Source organism: Narcine bancroftii, chromosome 4 (genome assembly GCF_036971445.1).
Source record: "Narcine bancroftii isolate sNarBan1 chromosome 4, sNarBan1.hap1, whole genome shotgun sequence".
Lineage (NCBI taxonomy): Eukaryota > Metazoa > Chordata > Chondrichthyes > Torpediniformes > Narcinidae > Narcine > Narcine bancroftii.
This window is the reverse complement of record NC_091472.1, coordinates 221,194,590-221,213,742: the sequence shown is the minus strand read 5'-3', so window position 1 is coordinate 221,213,742 and position 19,153 is coordinate 221,194,590. Positions and strand designations below refer to the sequence as shown.

The window sequence follows — 19,153 nt, the reverse complement described above, 5'->3', positions numbered from 1 at the left end:
CATTTTACAGGTTAAATCTATCATGGGGTCTCCTCTGCTGCAGTGAGCGACGTAGCAATGGTTGGGGCACTGTTGTAGTGACCCGAGCAGCTTGTGAGGTTGGCTTGATGACACTTTGTTGAGGGGTGGGGACAGATACGGTGGTGGGGGAGTGTGGAGCTGGTATATTGTTGGCAACAACAGTGGCCAGGGGTAGGGGATGGTCAACTGCAGATTTTGGAACCCCTAAGATTGAAGGGGGGGGAATGTCTATTGAATGTCAGTGGTAGTTGGGGAGGCCCCCGAAGGAGCAAGGTCCTGGATTGAGACTGTGTCTTTGCGTCTGTCAGGGAAGGCAATGTAGGCATACTGGGGATTAGAGTGGAGAAGGTGGACCATCCCGACCAGCGGGTCAGTCTTAGATTACCTGATGTGCCTCCGGAGCAGGTCCTGGGGAGTTAAGCCAGGCAGGCAGTGTAGACTTCATAGGAAAAGCAAACATCTGATCATGAGGCATGTTGTTGGTGGGCATACATAAAAGTGACCAGAGTGGAGTGCGTCTGGGAGGACTTCTTGCCATTGAGAGATGGGGAGAACCCGTGTCCTCAGTGCTATGGGGATGGTTTTCCATAGCGTGGCATTCTCCTTTTCCACTTGACCGTTACCCCTAGGATTGTAGCTGGTGGTCTTGCTCATGGCAATGCTCCTAGCTAGCAGGCACTGCCGCAGCTCATGGATGCTCATGTACTACTGCTATTGAATAAACAATTGATAACGCACCCGTTTACCTGGATGTTCATCATGTACCTGGCTTGTTTGTGCAGTGCCTCTTGGTCCAGGGGTGATGGAGGCCAGTATGGATTCATTGTCCAAGTCTGTTGGGTGCACACATCCCCGAGATGGCTGCCCTCGGCTCCAAGATGGCCGGCCTCAACCCCCTTCTTGTATTGTTTGCCTGGGAAGATGGCATTTGGCGCGCAGTCCAAAATGGCGGCCAATATGACTCCCTCAATCCCGAAACATTGATTATGTATCTTTATCTTTAAAAATAAAGCTGAGTTTCTCCAGCATTATTTTAACTTCAATCATTGTGACTGTGACTTTCGTGTTTTACTTTTGTTCAGTTGCCATATTGTGCTGATTATGCTCTTGAGCAGTGAGATTGTGGATGGAAAGCAACAGTTGAATTTTCAGGTCAAAAACCTTTCTTCATCAATAGCAAGAGGCAGGCAAATGTCTGAATAAAAGGGTTGAAGGTGGGGAGATGATGGAGAACAATGTGATGAGAGTGTGCTCTATGAGAAAAGGAGGGGAGGGCTATCAGAAATCGGAGAAGTCAATATTGATGCTGACTGGTTGGAGGCTGCAGGATGGAATATAAGGTGCTATACCTCTAGTGTTGTCAGTGTGGCAGAATAGTGTGGTCACTCAGATTTGCAGCATACAGATCGAAGGTGCCCAATTATGCAATCTCTCAATCAGTTTCCAGCTTACCTTACCACTTCAATTCCATTTCCCATTCCCATCCTGACATGTTTGTCCATGACTTAGTGTGCTGCCAGGTTGAGGCCATGTGTAATTGGAGGAACAGTACCTTGTATTTCGTTATGGCAGTCTCCAACATGATGACATCAATATTGACTTCTCCAAATACCAGTAGGCCTTTCCTCCCCTTTAATGTATCTCCCTTCCACCACACTTGCCCTTACTTCTCTGGCCCCATTCTTCTTTTATTTTCCTTCCAGTTCCTCTCCCCCACCCTCCCTACCTGCATCTCACGTATATTTTCCTTCCTTCAAACCCTGCCCCTTCCTTTCTCCTATCAGACCCTACCTTTCTTAACCTCAGCTCCTTTTCTTTCACCTCCTACCTACAGTGCCCTCTTTAATGTTTGGGACAAAAACACTTTTTTCCTTTATTTTCCCCTGTGCTCCACAATTTTAAATTTGTAATCAAACAATTCACGTAATTAAAGTGCACATTCATGATTTTATTCAAGGTTATTTGTATCATGTTATTTGACAATGTAGAAATTACAGCAGTTTTTATGCATCGTCCCCCTCATTTCAGGGCACAATAATGTTTGGGACATTTGGCTTGACAGATATTTGTGAGTACTCAGGTATGTTTAATTGCTGATTTGGTGCAGGTATAAGAGAACTAGGCTTGCTTCTAAGCTTTTGATCACCTTTGGAGTTTGTAGTTGCCATTTTTCAACATGAGAACCAGAATTGTGTCAATGAAAGTCAAAAAAGCTATTATGAGGCTGAAAAGCAAGAGTAAAACAGTAAGAGACATTGGCCAAACGTTAGGATTACCAAAATCAATAGTGTGGAACATTATTAAGAAGAAAGAGCGTACTGAGAGTTCAGTAAATGCAAAGGGACTGATATTCCAAGGAAGACATCCACTGGTAATGACAGAAGAATTCTCATCATAATGAAGAAAAATTCCCAAACAGGTTCTACAGATCAGAAATGATCTTCAGGAGGCAGGTATGAATATATCAATGACTACTGTCTGCGGAAAACTTTATGAAAAGAAATACAGAGGCTACTCTGCAAGATGGAAATCACCAATTAGCCACAGAAAGGATGGCCAGATTACAGTTTGCCAAAAAGTATTTAAACGAGCCTGCAGAATTTTGGAGAAAGGCCTTGTGGACAGATGAGACTAAGATTAACCTGTTTCAGAGGAACGTGTGGAAGTGTAAAGGAACTGCCCAAGATATAAAGTATACCACTTTTTTGTTAATAAAGTCTTCTGTGGACAGTAGTCATTGTCATATTCACATCTGCCCCATTCGTTACCTGCCACTCTGTCCTTACCCCCCCACTCTCTCCCCCCTACTTTTATTCAGGCACCCGCGTGTTATTTCCTATTCCTGATTAAGGGTTTTTTGGCCTGAAAATATTAGGCCCTTTCATACAGTCAAAACACCAGAGTGTAAAGGCAGAGATTCTCCACCCTTACATTGGGAGACTTACCTCCATGAGTGAGCCCTGGCCAGCTCCAAGGCACTGACTGCAATCCCTCTTGGGGAAGGGTCAGTGGCGGAGTGCAGTGCTCCACTGACTAGCAAGCAGCTGGCTAGGGGCAAGCAGATGACGTTGCGGTGATGTCGTCAGCCTACAATCCATCTCATTCATCCTACTCCCTCCATGACCCCGTCAGGACAGGGGCGACTGGTACGGGCTGTGACAGCCACGCTAGCTGCCCCGGCACCTCACTGGGCTGCTTCGGCTTTCAGGGCCGCTCGTCAGCACCTGCGCTCAAAACGTGGCAGAGCAATGGCCGTCTTCCCTACCCATAATCCCCCACGCAGGTGGAACCATTCTGGGAAACAGAGAAGTTCCAGCTGCGTGAGGGGTTATGGGTAGGGAAAACAGCCATTGTTCTGCTGTGTATTTATGAAAGGCAGCACCATGGCAACAGTCACCCCGTCTACAGCAGCTCCGGATGACTTTATTAACATACATTATGAAAAGCAAGAAATCTCTCTCATGGAAATTTTCTAGTACAAAAACTACTGTTACCCATTATCCTTTCTTTCTTATCTCTGACTCAACTTTGGATTCAATTTCTCATTCTGCTTTGACTTATGGATATTTACTTTTTACCAGCCTGCCAGATGGAACCTTATCAAAAATCTTACTAAAATCATGTTGACTACATCAAACATATTGCTTTCCTCAAGCTTTCCTGTTTTGTTCTCAAAAAGCTCTATTAAGTGTGCCAGATATAATATTTTCTTAATAAATTAATGCTTATTGTCCCAGGTTAATATGTGCCTTTCAAAATTCAGATTCTTCCACCTCTTTGAATATCACTAATTTACTTATCATAACTTTTATCTGTGCTGTAAATTAACAGGAACATACTGTATATTTTGGTGTATAAGTTGACCAGCATATAAGATGACCCTTTTTAAGCCTCATTTTAAGGATTTTATGGTGTATCGGCATATAATTCGACCCCAATTTTCTGGCTCACTGAGGTTTCCCATCGATTCCCAAAGCTCACGTTGCCTGAGATGGGCCACTGACGACGTATACGTCGACCCCCATAGTTCATGTGGATTGACCTGCTGGACGTTGGCTGGAGGTGATTGCTATCATGGAGGGCCCATTGACACAATGCAGCATGGGACAAAAATATGAAGTGAGTTTAAGTTGAGTGAAGAAAACCATCAATTGTCCTGCTGCGAAAAAATCTGATGGGCATGAGAAGCTGTTAAGAGATTGTGATGGGCATGAGAAGCTGTTAAGAGATTGGAGGAAGAAAGAAGGACTTTAAGAAAAATACCAAAAAGGCAATGTTCATTGAGAAAAGGAATCACTTATTGGCCAGAGTTGGAAAATTATGTTGCAGAATGTGTACGTCAACAGAAGCAAGATTGCTACATAGTCACGCAAAATAAAGTAAGAGCATTTGCACTGCTGTGGGTCAAGTCGCACCCAGACCTCAGTGATGATTTTGAGGCTACAGTAGGCTGGTGCAATCGTTTCATGAACAGGAGAAATCTGGCATTACGCCAAAAAAATTGCACCGAAACTGCCAAAAGATCTTGATCATAAAGTTTTCACCAGTTTATTATACGGAACCAGCATAAACACCAGTTTGCATTGGCAAATATGGACATGGACAAAACCCCCATTATTTTTACATGATAGGCCAATAAACAGTGGAATAGAAAGGATTTAAAACTGGAAACCAGAAGTACAGGCCATGAAAGGACCAGGTTTACTGTGGTGTTATCATGCATGGTAGTTGGGACAAATTTAAGGACCATGGTAATCTACAAACACAAAATTAAACCGAAAATGAAATTCCCTGCAGGTATATTTGTACATTGTCATAAAAAAGGATGGCTGGATGAAAATGGTGTAAAATTATGGATAGATAATGTGTGGAACAGACAGCCAGGCTGTTTACACAAAAAACGGAGTTTACTAGTCTGGGATATGTTTCGTAGCCACTTAACTGAGAATACTAAATGTAGATTAGCACTACATCAGTGGCTCTCAACCTTTTTCTTTCCACTCAGACACCACTTTAAGTAATCCCCTACTAATCACAGAGCACTATGGCATAGGGAATACTTAAAGTGGTATGTGAATGGAAAGAAAAAGGTTGAGAATCACTGCACTTCATAATATTTACATGGCGGTTATCCTGGGTGGTTTGACATTTATATTGCAACCTCTTGATGTCTTCTTGAACAAGCCATTCAAAGACCATGTGCGCGAGGAATGGAATACATGGATGTCGAGTGCAGGAAAGTCGTTTACAAAAGTCAAGGCAATGCATGCTACATCACCAGATATGCTGTGTAACTGTGCTCAAGGCATGGGACAAAGTTAAAGTAGAGGCTGTGATAAAATCATTTTAAAAATGCGGCATCGCTTGTGCATTTGGTGGCATGGATGATGATTTAGTGTGGGACACTGACAATGAAGCTGAAACAACCTCATACAGATACAGACTAGGATCCATATGATGACTGTTTAAATAGTGAGAGTATGGATGGTTTGCTGCCATCTTTGCCTCAGACGATGATAGCGAGTGTGATTTTGAAGGGTTCTAAATGTGTTGTTGTTTTCAGACAATGATAGCGATTTTGAAGGGTGCTAATTGTTTGTTGTTTTCAATGAGAATCTGTTGCAGTCGAGTTTTTTTTGGTTTTTCAAGGGTCGACTTATACATTGAATCAATTTTTCAAGAGTCAACTTATATGCCAAATCAGTGCGATTGGATTTTGAGCTGAATTTAAAGTTTCAAAAGTATATCCAACGTACAAGTTGACCCCCATTTTTTGAGAGATTGTTTTTGGGTTTCACGACTTGAATGCTGAAATATATGGGAATCCCTTCCTCCCTTTTTAAATTTGTATTGTAAATTTGTACAAATTAGTATTTTTTCAATCATTGCTCCTGTAGCTGGGCAGTATTAAAGAATGAGGTTCTGCTTCCTCAAAATTTTTCTCCTGTGGTACTGGGATATATTCCATGAGATCTGACAATTTATCTATTTTACAAAGAAACCAAATGCCTTAATAGTGTCCTCTTTACTATGTTTAGCTCATGTAATATTTGTGACCAAAATATGATCTTGAGATTCAAGGTTTTACTTGGAGAGCTTTTTGAATCAAGTTTAAACCATGGTTTAGTGGGTGAATATAGGGTATTACTATAAAGCACTGTGGTACTATGTTAGCGGACAAACCCTCTTGTAGGATCAATGGCCATCTAGCAAACATGTGCCATGAAATGCAGAAAGGGCTTCCCTTTTATTAAAGCTTGGTCTGGCCATTCACTGCAACAGAACTTCCCCCATCCATCTTGGACCTCACCATGCCACTAGATCTGGGAAGAGATGTCAAGAGGTTTGGTCTGGACGTGTGCAACCCCATCTCACCTAAATCCATTCACGCACATGATGTTCCTTTCTGAGGAGTGGGGTATTCTCATATCAAACCTCACAAACTGACTGAAGGAACCATCATCATCCTATGGGATGAATATCCAGAAGAACAAAAAACCTCATGTTCTCCCTTTCCTCTTTCAACCTAAAGCCATGTCCTCTTGTATTTATCTCTCCTAATCTAAGTGGAAAGAGCCTACTCGTATTTACTCTGTCTATCCCCCTCATAATCTTAAATACTTCTATCGAATCTCTCCTCGTTCTTCTACACTCCAAGGAATAAAGTCCTAACCTGCTTAATCTTTCCCTGTAACTCAACTCCTGAAGACTTGGCCACAATCTATTAAATCTTCTCTGCACTCTTTAAATCTTACTGATATCCTTCCTGTAGTTTGGCAACCAGAACTGCACACAATACTCCAAATTTGGCCTCACCAATGTTTTATGGAACCTCACCACAACATCCCAACTCCTGTACTCAATATTTTGATTTATGATGCCAAAAGCTTTCTTCACAATCCTCTCTACCTGTGAGACCTGTGACAGAGTATTTAGATATGTTTTTGGGAGATAAATTGGGAAAGGTTTGTTAGGGTAGATTACATACAAACACTTTAAAACAGATCTTATTTGAAATACTGGAGCTCTGCTAATGCTAGACATATCGGGGCCTCACAGCTTTTGCAAGAGATTTGAAGAGTGCTAAAGAGACTTCACTAATGGATTGTTGTTTACAAAAGGCAACAGATGAAAGAGCATGTTGGAGTTGCTTCTGTCTGGAAGAGAGCTTGCTGTTCTAAGAGGGTCATATGGTTTTTCAAGCAGAGAGAGTCAAATAGACTTTCTCTCAGAGAGAGAGAGAGAGAGACAGAGAGAAAGTGATACAGAGATCGGGTCCACAGTGTTACAGCCAGCAGAAGCAGGTGGGACTGGAACAGTACAAGCTGGCAAGCTTATGGACAGCCCGTTTGGAAGACATCCTGGTCAAAGCTCTTGTTGTTCATGCAAGAGGAGAGGACTGGCTGTCTAATGTTTCACTTGGAATAAGAGAAACAAAAAGGAACTCTGTGATAACCTGAAAGAAAGAGGTTATCATCTGGAGAACCCTGAAGGGGGCAAGTTTCGTCAGCAAGACACTGGAGTGGCTGATTAAAAAGGAATAAGATATGAATGTCCTGGAACAGCACATCTCTCTCTGAAAACCAACAAAAACCTTCCAGGGTACCCATTTACATTTCAAGCACCAAAGCCTGGAAGAGTTTATAAATGTTAAATTCTGTGCACAGTATAAGAATTGCCTGCAACCAGTGAACTTAGAGGAATGAGAAGTGAGATTGGACTGTGAACCAAATAATTTTTCTGAACTTACACACAAATTACGTACACTTGCGCTTAGAATTAGAAGGGGGTTAAGTAAGTCAATAGTGATAAGTTAAAGTTTGATTCTATTTTCATGTTTAAAGATAATTAAAAGAAACTCTTGATTAAATAACTATTTGTCTTGGTGAATATCTATTGCTGCTGAGTTTTGGGGTCCTCTGGGCTTGTAACACACCACTTTCAGGGAATTATGAATCTGTATTCCTAGATCCCTTTGTTCCACTGCAGTCCTCAGTGCCATACCTTTTACTGTGTATGTCCTTCCAAAATGCAACACCTCACACTTGTCTGCATTAAATTCCATCTGCCATTTTCCATTTGGTCCCGATCACTCTGGAAGCTTTGAAAGAATCTCTTTGAAACATTTTGAATGTTGAAAGTCATGATCAGAGTGGATGCAGAAAGATTGTTTCCCGTGGTGGGGGAATGTAAGACAAGAGGGCACAATTTGATGATTGAAGGGCATCCACTTAGAACAGAGATGCAAAGGAATTTCTTCTGCGAGAGGGTAGTAAATCTATGGAATTTGTTGCCACAGGTGATTGAGAAGGCCAAGTCATTGGTTGCATTTAAGGAAGAGATTGCTAGGTTCTTGATTAGCTAGGGCATCAAATGTTATGTGGAGAAGGACGGGCAGTGGTCTGCGTGGGGAAATGGATCGGTTCAAGATTAAATGGCGTGTCAGGCTCGATGGCGTGTCAGGCTCAATGGGTTAAATAGCCTATTTCTGCTCTTTTGTCTTATGGTCTTAAAAATCATGGAATTGCTGGTAAATGAGAAGGAAAATGCATTGAAACTGGGTGCTAACAATCTCCGGATCAGTATAATGTGCAGATAGTACTGTGAACAATGGGGATTTGTCTTTACATTGCCTGGTATTCAGTATTTCAGATACCTCTGAAAATCTTAACAGTCTAAGTTAGATGTTTGCCTCAACCTTCATTTTCTATTTTTATTCTAGCTGCCCAGAGTAATGAGAGGCGCTGTGCCTTTAAAGACTCTTTTGCACACGCTGAGGAGCATGGCATCAGTGAAGAACGCATCAACCAGGAAAATGGTACCATTGTGTGTGAGAAGGGAAGCCAGTGCTATGGATTGTGGGTGAAAATGAGAGATGGAGGCGTTCACCTAGAGAAACAAGGTAAGCAGCTGTCCAGGATATAGATGCACGATTTTTCTCAGAGAACAGTATTTTTTTGTGAAAGTTATACAGAGAATGGCACAAAGTTATGCAAACAATGAGAAGTTGGAGGAACTTAGCAAATTAGGTAGCATCAATGGGTAGAAATGATTCGTCAAAGTCTCTGGTCAGAACCTTTTTTATTGAGGCTTGATCTTAAAAGCATTTCCAATTAATAAATGGTACGAAGAACTCAGTATCTGTCTGGATGAATGATCTCAACTCAAACTGTTGACTGACCATTTGTATCTATGTATGCTGCCTGACCTGTTGAGTTCCTCCAGCTTCTCGTTGTTTCCTCAAGATTCCAGCATTGGGAATATTTTATGTTTCTCTGGCATCAAGTTATGTCTGTCTCTGTTGGTTGTTTACTTTCTTAATGTTGCTTATTGAAGAAAGTAATTCTAATTTGATTCATAGTGTATTAGTCAACACTTTGGTTAATGTTGAGCATGGATTACTTAAGTTTCCCAAGTGGCCTGGACTTGGCTGCAGTTTGTATTTTGTGTATCCGGAAGCGTCGTCTGGCCAAGTAACTTAAACAGAATAAATATCCGTTTAATTTATTATAGATTGTCTCTGTGCTGAACAAACAAAAGCCCTCTGAATGTGGTCTTAACCAACATATTTCGTTAGAACGCCAATTTAAGCAAACACTTTGAATTCTGTGGAAAAAACTAAGTTGCATTTACATCTTTGGCTTGGCTTCGCGGATGAAGATTTATGGAGGGGTAATATCCACGTCAGCTGCAGGCTCGTTTGTGGCTGACAAGTGTGATGCAGGACAGGCAGACACGGTTGCACTGGTTGCAAGGGAAAATTGGTTGGTTGGGGTTGGGTGTTGGGTTTTTCCTCCTTTGTCTTTTGTCAGTGAGGTGGGCTCTGCGGGCTTCTTCAAAGGAGGTTGCTGCCCACCGAACTGTGAGGCGCCAAGATGCACGGTTTGAGGCGATATCAGCCCACTGGTGGTGGTCAAGATGGCAGACACCAAGAGATTTCTTTAGGCAGTCCTTGTACCTCTTTGGTGCACCTCTGTCATGGTGGCCAGGGAAGAGCTCGCCATATAACACGATCTTGGGAAGGCGATGGTCCTCCATTCTGGAGACGTGACCTACCCAGCGCAGTTGGATCTTGAACAGCGTGGATTCGATGCTGTCGGCCTCTGCCATCTCGAGTACTTCGATGTTAGGGATGAAGTCGTTCTAATGAATGTTGAGGATGGAGCGAAGACAACGCTGGTGGAAGCATTCTAGGAGCCGTAGGTAATGCCGGTAGAGGACCCATGATTCGGAGCCGAACAGGAGTGTGGGTATAACAACGGCTCTGTATATGCTAATCTTTGTGAGGTTTTTCAGTTGGTTGTTTTTCTAGACTCTTTTGTGTAGTCTTCCAAAGGTGCTATTTGCCTTGGCGAGTCTGTTGTCTATCTTGTTGTCGATCCTTGCATCTGATGAAATGGTGCAGCCGAGATAGGTAAACTGGTTGACCATTTTGAGTTTTGTGTGCCCGATGGAGATGTGGGGGGGCTGGTAGTCATGGTGGGGAGCTGGCTGATAGAGGACCTCAGTTTTCTTCAGGCTGACTTCCAGGCCAAACATTTTGGCAGTTTCTGCAAAACAGGACGTCAAGCGCTGAAGAGTTGGCTCTGAATGGGCAACTAAAGTGGCATCGTCTGCAAAGAGTAGTTCACGGACAAGTTTCTCTTGTGTCTTGGTGTGAGCTTGCAGGCGCCTCAGATTGAAGAGACTGTCATCCGTGCAGTACCGGATGTAAACAGCATCTTCATTGTTGAGGTCTTTCATGGCTTGTTTCAGCATCATGCTGAAGAAGATTGAAAAGAGGGTTGGTGCGAGAACGCAGCCTTGCTTCACGCCATTGTTAATGGAGAAGGGTTCAGAGAGCTCATTGCTGTATCTGACCCGACCTTGTTGACTTTCGTGCAGTTGGATAACCGTGTTGAGGAACTTTGGGGGGCATCCGAGGCGCTCTAGTATTTGCCAAAGCCCTTTCCTGCTCACGGTGTCGAAGGCTTTGGTGAGGTCAACAAAGGTGATGTAGAGTCCTTTGTTTTGTTCTCTGCATTTTTCTTGGAGCTGTCTGAGGGCAAAGACCATGTCAGTAGTTCCTCTGTTTGTGCGAAAGCCGCACTGTGATTCTGGGAGAACATTCTTGGCGACACTAGGTATTATTCTATTTAGGAGAATTCTAGCGAAGATTTTGCCTGCAATGGAGAGCAGTGTGATTCCCCTGTAGTTTGAGCAGTCTGATTTCTCGCCTTTGTTTTTGTACAGGGTGATGATGATGGCATCACGAAGGTCCTGAGGCAGCTTTCCTTGGTCACAGCAGAGCTTGAAAAACTCATGCAGTTTGGCATGCAGAGTTTTTCCGCCAGCCTTCCAGACCTCTGGGGGGATTCCATCCATACCTGCTGCTTTGCCACTTTTCAGTTGTTCAGTTGCCTCATATGTCTCTTTGGCCCAGGTGAGGACCTCATCCAGCTCTAGCCTTAGGGGCTGTTGAGGGAGCTGGAGCAGGGCGAATTCTTGGACTGAGCGGTTGGTACTGAAAAGGGATTGCAAGTGTTCTGACCATTGGTTGAGGATGGAGATCTTGTCGCTGAGGAGGACTTTGCCGTCTGAGCTGCGCAGCGGGCTTTGGACTTGGGGTGAGGGGCCGTACACAGCCTTTAGAGCCTCGTAAAAACCCCTGAAGTCGCCAATGTCCGCGCTGAGCTGGGTTCGTTTGGTGAGGCTAGTCCACCATTCATTTTGGATCTCCCGGAGTTTGCGCTGAAGATGGCTGCATGCGCGACGGAAGGCTTGTTTCTTCTCTGGACAGGACGGCTTTGCAAGGTGAGCCTGGTGGGCAGCTCGCTTCTTTGCCAGCAGCTCCTGGATTTCCTGGTTGTTTTCGTCGAACCAGTCCTTGTTTTTCCTGGAGGAGAATCCCAGTACCTCTTCAGTGGATTGCAGTATGGACTCGTCCCCTGAAACCCTCTGGGATCAGCTGAAGACTACCATACTGCATTTACATTCATTGCTAGCATGTAATATGACAGTGCCATGCCCTCTTGTAAAAAAAAAAATCTCAGAATATAAAAAATAGAATATTATTTTACCAAATAGGGGAACAGTAAAATGTGGAATAAAGATTCCACATCAGTCTCAAGCTCAAAAAAAAGAATAGCATTTGACATTCTCACTTTGAGCTTTCTCAGAGATTGCTGCCAGTAGGAAAGTAGAACAACCAGTCCTTTAAGAATTGCATTGTGAACAAGGCCGCTGCAGTTGTCTACTCAGATTGGGCTAGATTTCATCTGTCCATTAAGCAAAAGACCATTTTATAATCCACAGGACCTTATGGTTCTGTTGTCACAGGCTTAGCAACAGTTATTCCATTGGTTTCTTAAATAGGGTGTGCTGAGTATGAATATACTGTATGATATAAGAAGGTGGGAATCTAACAGACAGGAGAAAAAATTCTGTTGCCCATCCTTGCATCATAATCTTTGGGTGCTTATTTCTTTCTCCTCTTCATAGGAGTGCAAGGTAGGGATCTAATCTCTATCTTCAAACTTACAGTGAGGCATTGAATTAATGCCAATTTGGAGTACTGTTAGCAGAAGTTCCAATTCTGTACTATACACTGCAATAGACATTTATATTTCACTTTATTCTGAGAGACAGGATTGTATTGAGATATTTAAATAATCTGCTGAGGCCCTGATTTCATTTGGAGTAATGATAAACTCCAACTATTTAGTTTGGGCAATCTAAATTTATCCCTACATTAGGGTTTGAACATTTAAGAAGTGGGGTAGATAGATGGTAGTTTAGGGGTGGAATTAGGCAAGGAGTATGAAAGGGAGGAGGGTTACATTGATTAAAGGGTAAGATAGTGGTTTTTTTGGTGGGGGCTATATAGCATGTACATTTACTAATCTTATATATTATGTATTAATCATTTTATTAACTATATGTATTATGGCTTTAAAATTTTAAATAAAATATTAAAAAAAAAGGCTTTGGTTTGCTGGTTTTCTAGTCCATTCTTGTATCCTGGGAAAATGTTCATCTCAAAATGTTGTTCCCTGACACAAATCAAGTTTAAAGGCTAAAAATTAGCAATTGTACTCCTGGCATTTTGTATTAACTTTGTATTTCTAAATAGTCTTGTCTTTAGTCACATTGACTTATGATTCTTTAATTGATTGAAAAAAGTTGGCCATTTAACTCGTGTCTTTAATGGGTTGGCCAGATACCTCTTTTCAACATCTCAGATTGTTTTTGTTTGTGCATCAGGCTGTTGGGCTCACTTTGGAGACAAGGAAGAGTGTCACCCTCCAGAGTGTGTGGTGACAAATCACAGACAGAATGGGACATATCGCTTCTGCTGTTGCAGTACCGACATGTGCAACGTCAACTTTACTGAGAATTTTATCCCACTGCCGGATCCAACAGAAACAATACCACACAGTAAGTGCACTTAATAAAAATAGAATAAGCTGGAAGTAATTAGTTCAGGCATTCCCTTTTAGGCAGAGAGAAACACAATTCATGTTTTATCTTGCTAATTCTTTGTCAAAACTGGAAGAACTAGGAATGTATGTTTTAAAACAAATACAGATGCAGATTAAAGGGGTCTGCTGCTTTTATCTATTGGATTTTTGCACGTAGAGGCTGTGTGTGTTTAGTTTGATTAAGCTTGGATTGACTGGCAATATTTCTTTTAAATGAAGAAGCTTGAACCACAAGCTGAACAAGAGGGTGTAGATTTCAACTAAGAGTTGAGAAGTTTCGAAGAGTCCGAGGAAGAACATTTTCATCCAGAGGATGATTAGAATATGGAATCCTCTGCTTGAGTGGTGGTGGAGACAGATACTCTCACATTTAAGTTGTAAACAAATACTGAATTGCCAAGGCATACAAGGTTACACACCAAGAGTTGGTAAATGGAATTAATACACATTCGCAGTTCATGATTGGCATGGACATGGAGGACATGGTTTCCATGCTGTATGACAGTATAACCCATTTTTCGGGCTGTTCGGGCCTCCCAGGAACAACCTAAAAATCTTTAAAGCACCCCAATCGTAAATAACAAAGCTGTAAATTAAGTAAATAAAAAAACCCCTCAGCCTACCAGACAACAGCAGTGATGGCCCAAGGAGCCGACATCATGCTCCGGAGGGAGCAGAAACCTTGGTCTATCAGGCAGCAGTGGTGATAGCCCATGGAGCTGGAGCGCCGACATTGTGCTCTCGGCGGGAGCAGGAACCTCGGCCTACCAGGCAGGAGCATCGATGGTGACCTCAGGGTCCCAGGTAAGATTGATTATGGTGGCGCCCAGCGGTGGGAAGGTGTTGGGGAGCGGTGGGGAGGTGCTTCCAGCATCGACTTATACGCCAAATTGACGTCAGTCTGTTTTGTTCGGTAAATTTAAGGTCTCAAAAGTATACTGGTGTATAAGTTGACCCCTCCTTTAGAGAAATTTTTTGGGTTTCATGACTCAACTTATACACTGAAATATACAGTATGTTAAAAAAAAATCAAGTTCTCATATCCTTTGAGGAAAAGATTTGCTACCCTTACTTGTCTTTCTACATTAATTTTGTTTTGATGGATAGACCATATAATTCACATGCTCAAAAACAGAACACTGAAATATCTTAATGGGACACTCAGCGTCTGAAGGCAAAAGGTTTAAGTGAACAAGTTAGGTCAAGACTCTGCATCAGGACTGAGAAAGAAAGGGAAAAATTGCTAATATATTGCAGTTGAGGCTGATAAATAATGAAACTAGATAGGGAGGGGATGATGGTTAGATGAAATGATGTTGGGCAGGGGATCAAAAAAATGAACAAAAGAGGAGAAAAATAGATGAGCAAGTGTGTCTGTGGGAAGAGGTGTGGGTTGCCTGTAATTGGAAAATTCATTGTTTATTCCATTGGGTTGTAAACTGTTCAAGAAGAATATGAAATTATCTAGTTTACTTTTGGCCTCTCTGTAGCAATGAAGAAGTCCAAGGACAGACAGATCAGTGTAGGCATGGGAAAGACAGTTAAAATGACATACAACTGTCAGCTCAGCTGCTTGATCTGGTCATTCCTCTCCACCTACTCATCCCCAATCCCGGGAACATACCCCTTTAATTGGAGGAAATGTAATATCCACTCCTTTACCTCCCTCTTCACCCTAATCTAGAGACCTAAACAGTCTTCACCTGCACCTCTTCCAACCTGATCCTCTGCATTCGGATGTCATGGTGTGGCTTCCTTTATATTGATGAAAGCAACTGTTTCATGGCAAACATGCAATCAATTTTCAATAAACATCTTGAGCTTCTGATTTTATGCCTTTCTAACTCTCCTTCCCACTCCTACATCGACCTGTCTATTCTTGGCCTTTTGCATTACTATGCAAAGGGTAAGCACCAATCAGAGGAACAACTTTTAATTTTTCTCTTGGGTAGATTACAACCCAACAGCATGAACAGTGACTTTTTAAATTTCAGGTAAACAAAACACATTTATCTATCCTGTTATTTTTCTATCCCCCTTTGTTCACCCTTCCTGTCCCCTCCCCTACTGCTCCCCCCCCCCCCCCCCATTTGTTTCCATTTATTGCCGACTTGCCTCTGTTCTCCTTCCCTCCTTTTGCTGGTATTTATTTCCTCTTTTCTCTGGGCTTTGATGTAGGATCTTGACTAATTCACTCTAAAGCCTCTCCCAATTAACCTTTGTGAGTTTTTGTCTAATGCAATCAAAATGAGCCTCGCACTAATTTATGACATTAACATGTGGACCAGTCCTATCTCATTCCAGATGATCTTAAATCTATAGAATTCCAGTTGCTGGATCCAAAGTGCTCACCCAAGTCACTTGGCCAACCTAATTTCCCAATAAGCGATCAGATGTTGCCCCCTCTCTAGTGGGACCATCTACATATTGCTTGAGAAAATAGTCTGAACTTGATTAAACAAATTCTACCCCATGTAATCTGTTAGGACTAATGAATATTGGAGATGTTAAAAAGTTGTCTGAACCTAAAGGAGCAAAGATTCAAATGTTTAGGATAAGGAGTTAGAGGCATAGAAGGGATTTAAGAAAGAACATTTTCATTTGTGGGGTAGTTGGAATCTGCAATGCACTGCCTGAGAGTGTGGAGAAGACTTGTATATTCCCCTTGATGGAGGTGAACAAGAAGATGGAGGGAAAATATGCATATAAAGCTCTGCCTCACCTGGAAGATCTATTGTGGCTTTGCATGCAGTGTACTCTGTATGGCCTCCTGTACATTGATGAGACGAAATTCAGATTGGGTTACTATTTTGTCGAACACTAATGCTCTATTTGTGGATCTGAACTTCAGCTTCCTGTAGTCACTATTTCAACTTTCCCAATCATTTGTTCAATTACATTTTTGTCCTCTGCCTTATCCATTGACGCTGAGGACAAATGTAAACTTGAGGAAGAGCACATTATATTATAACCATATAACCACTTACAGCACAGAACAGGCCAATTCGGCCCTACTAGTCCATGCCATAACAAATCCCCACCCTCCTAGTCCCACTGACCAGCACCCGCTCCATACCCCTCCAGTCCTCTCCTATCCATGTAACTATCCAGTCTTTCCTTAAATGTAACCAATGATCCCACCTTGACCACGTCTGTCGGAAGCTCATTCCACATCCCTACCACCCTTTGCGTAAAGAAATTTCCCCTCATGTTCCCCTTATAATTTTCCCCCTTCAATCTTAAACCATGCCCTCTAGTTTGAATCTCCCCCACTCTTAATTGAAAAAGCCTATCCACGTTTACTCTGTCTGTCCCTTTTAAAATCTTAAACACCTCTATCAAGTCCACTCTCAATCTTCTACACTCCAGAGAAAAAAGCCCCAGTCTGCACAACCTTTCCCTGTAACTCAAACCTTGAAATCCTGTCAACATTCTCGTGAACCTTCTCTGCACTCTCTCTATTTTGTTTATATCTTTTCTATAATTTGGTGACCAAAACTGTACACAGTACTCCAAATTTGGCCTCACCAATGCCTTGTACAATTTCATCATAACCTCCCTACTCTTGAATTCAGTACTCCAATTTATGAAGGCCAACATTCCAAATGCCTTCTTCACCACACCATCTTCCTGAGTATCAGTCTTGAGGGTACTATTTAGCACAACTCCTAAATCCCTTTGTTGCTCTGCACATCTCAATAGCCTACCATTTAATGCATATGACCTATTTAGATTCCCCTTTCCAAAATGTAACACCTCACACTTATCTGTATTAAATTCCATCAGCCATTTCTCAGCCCACACCTCCAGCCTTCCTAAATCACCTTTTAATCTACGGTAATCTTCCTCACTGTCCACAACATCACCAATCTTTGTATCATCCGCAAACTTGCTTATCCAATTCTCCACCTCTACTTCCAGATCGTTAATATATATAACAAACAATAGTGGACCCAGGACTGATCCCTGAGGAACTCCACTAGTCACTGGCTTCCAAATGGACAAACAATTTTCTACCACTACTCTCTGACACCTCCCATCCAACCATTGCTGAATCCATTTCACTACCTCCTCATTTATACCTAATGCCTCCACCTTTTTTCCTAACCTCCTGTGGGGAACTTTGTCAAAAGCTTTACTAAAGTCTAAACAGACAACATCCACAGCTTTCCCTTCATCAACCTTTTTTGTAACCTCGAAAAACTCAATCAGGTTTGTCAAGCATAATCTACCCCTGACAAAACCATGCTGATTACTCCCTAGCAATCCCTGTACCTCCAAATATTTGTAAATACCACCCCTCCGAACACTTTCCATCAACTTGCCCACCACAGACGTCAGACTCACGGGCCTATAATTCCCAGGTATACATTTAGACCCTTTCTTAAACAGTGGAACCACATGCGCCACCCTCCAATCCTTTGGCACTACCCCCGTGGCCAGTGACATCCTAAATATCTCCGTTAATGGCCCCACTATCTGTCCACTAGCCTCCCTGAGTGTCCTTGGGAATATTTTGTCCGGTCCCGGAGATTTATCCACCTTTATCTTTTTCAACACAGCCATCACTACCTCCTCGGTTATCCTTATATGCTTCATTATCTCCCCACTATTTTTCTTTTCCTCAACTGGTTCAATATTTTTTTTCCTAGTGAATACCAAGGCAAAGAAATCATTCAAAATTTCCCCCATTTCCTCTGACTTCTCACTCAGCCTACCCTCACTATCTACAAGGGGTCCAATTTTATCCCTCACTAATCTTTTACTTTTAATGTACTTATAGAAACCCTTTGGATTTATTTTTACTCTGTCTGCCAAAGCCTCTTCATGCCTTTTTTTGGCCTTTCTAATTTTTTTCTTAAGATTCCTTCTACACTCCTTGTAGTCCTCCTTCAAATTGTCAGCTCCCTCTTCTTTATACCTCTGGTACACCTCCCTTTTTCTCCTAACTAAATTTCCAATATTCCTTGAAAACCGAGCCTCCCTATGACTTCCAGCCTTTCCTTTGATCCTCACTGGGACATAACTACTCTGTACCCTCAAAATTTCTTTTTTGAATATCCTCCATTTTTCATTTACACCCTCACTTGAAAATATCCTGTCCCACTCAATACTCCCCAAATCCCTTCTTATTCCTTCGAAATTTGCTCTTCTCCAATCCAGAACCTCAACTTTAGGCCCCTCCTTGCTCTTCCCTAAAATTACCTTAAAACTAACAGAATTATGATCACTAGACCCAATTGGATTTCGAACATTAACGTCTGATACCTGACCTAGCTCGTTCCCTAACAGGAGATCCAGTATTACACTGTCCCAAGTCGGTTCTTCTACTAATTGATTCAGAAAACAATCTTGAACACATTTAACGAACTCTAGCCCATCCAGCCCTTTAACTGAATGGGTATCCCAATCAATGTGAGGGAAGTTAAAATCTCCCATGATCACATCCTTATGATTCTCACACATATACGTTATCTCTCTACACATTTGTTCCTCTAGTTTTGTTGACCCATTTGGTGGTCTGTAATACACCCCTATTAGCACCCTCATGCCTCCTTCACCCCTCAATTCCACCCAAACAGCCTCACTGGACGATCCCGCCAGACCATCTTGGACAATCCTAAATCCAGGCACCAAGATTGAATTTAGGTAATCCCTACCCCTATCTGGTT

The 19,153-nt window shown here is 42.3% G+C and overlaps 1 protein-coding gene across 3 annotated transcripts in view; it reads left to right on the top strand.

Moving 5' to 3' along the window:
* The window catches only part of bmpr2b (bone morphogenetic protein receptor, type II b (serine/threonine kinase)), a 306,159-nt gene that overhangs the window by 113,824 nt on the left and 173,182 nt on the right, over positions 1-19,153 (top strand). For all 3 annotated transcript variants that reach the window (XR_011356387.1, XR_011356386.1, XM_069933992.1), the window contains 2 exons: positions 8,744-8,923; positions 13,264-13,437. Coding sequence is in view for 1 of the 3 variants with exons in the window: in XM_069933992.1 (XP_069790093.1) it covers positions 8,744-8,923; positions 13,264-13,437 (354 nt within the window). In the remaining 2 variants the exon portion in view is untranslated. The remainder of the gene's footprint in view (positions 1-8,743; positions 8,924-13,263; positions 13,438-19,153) is intronic.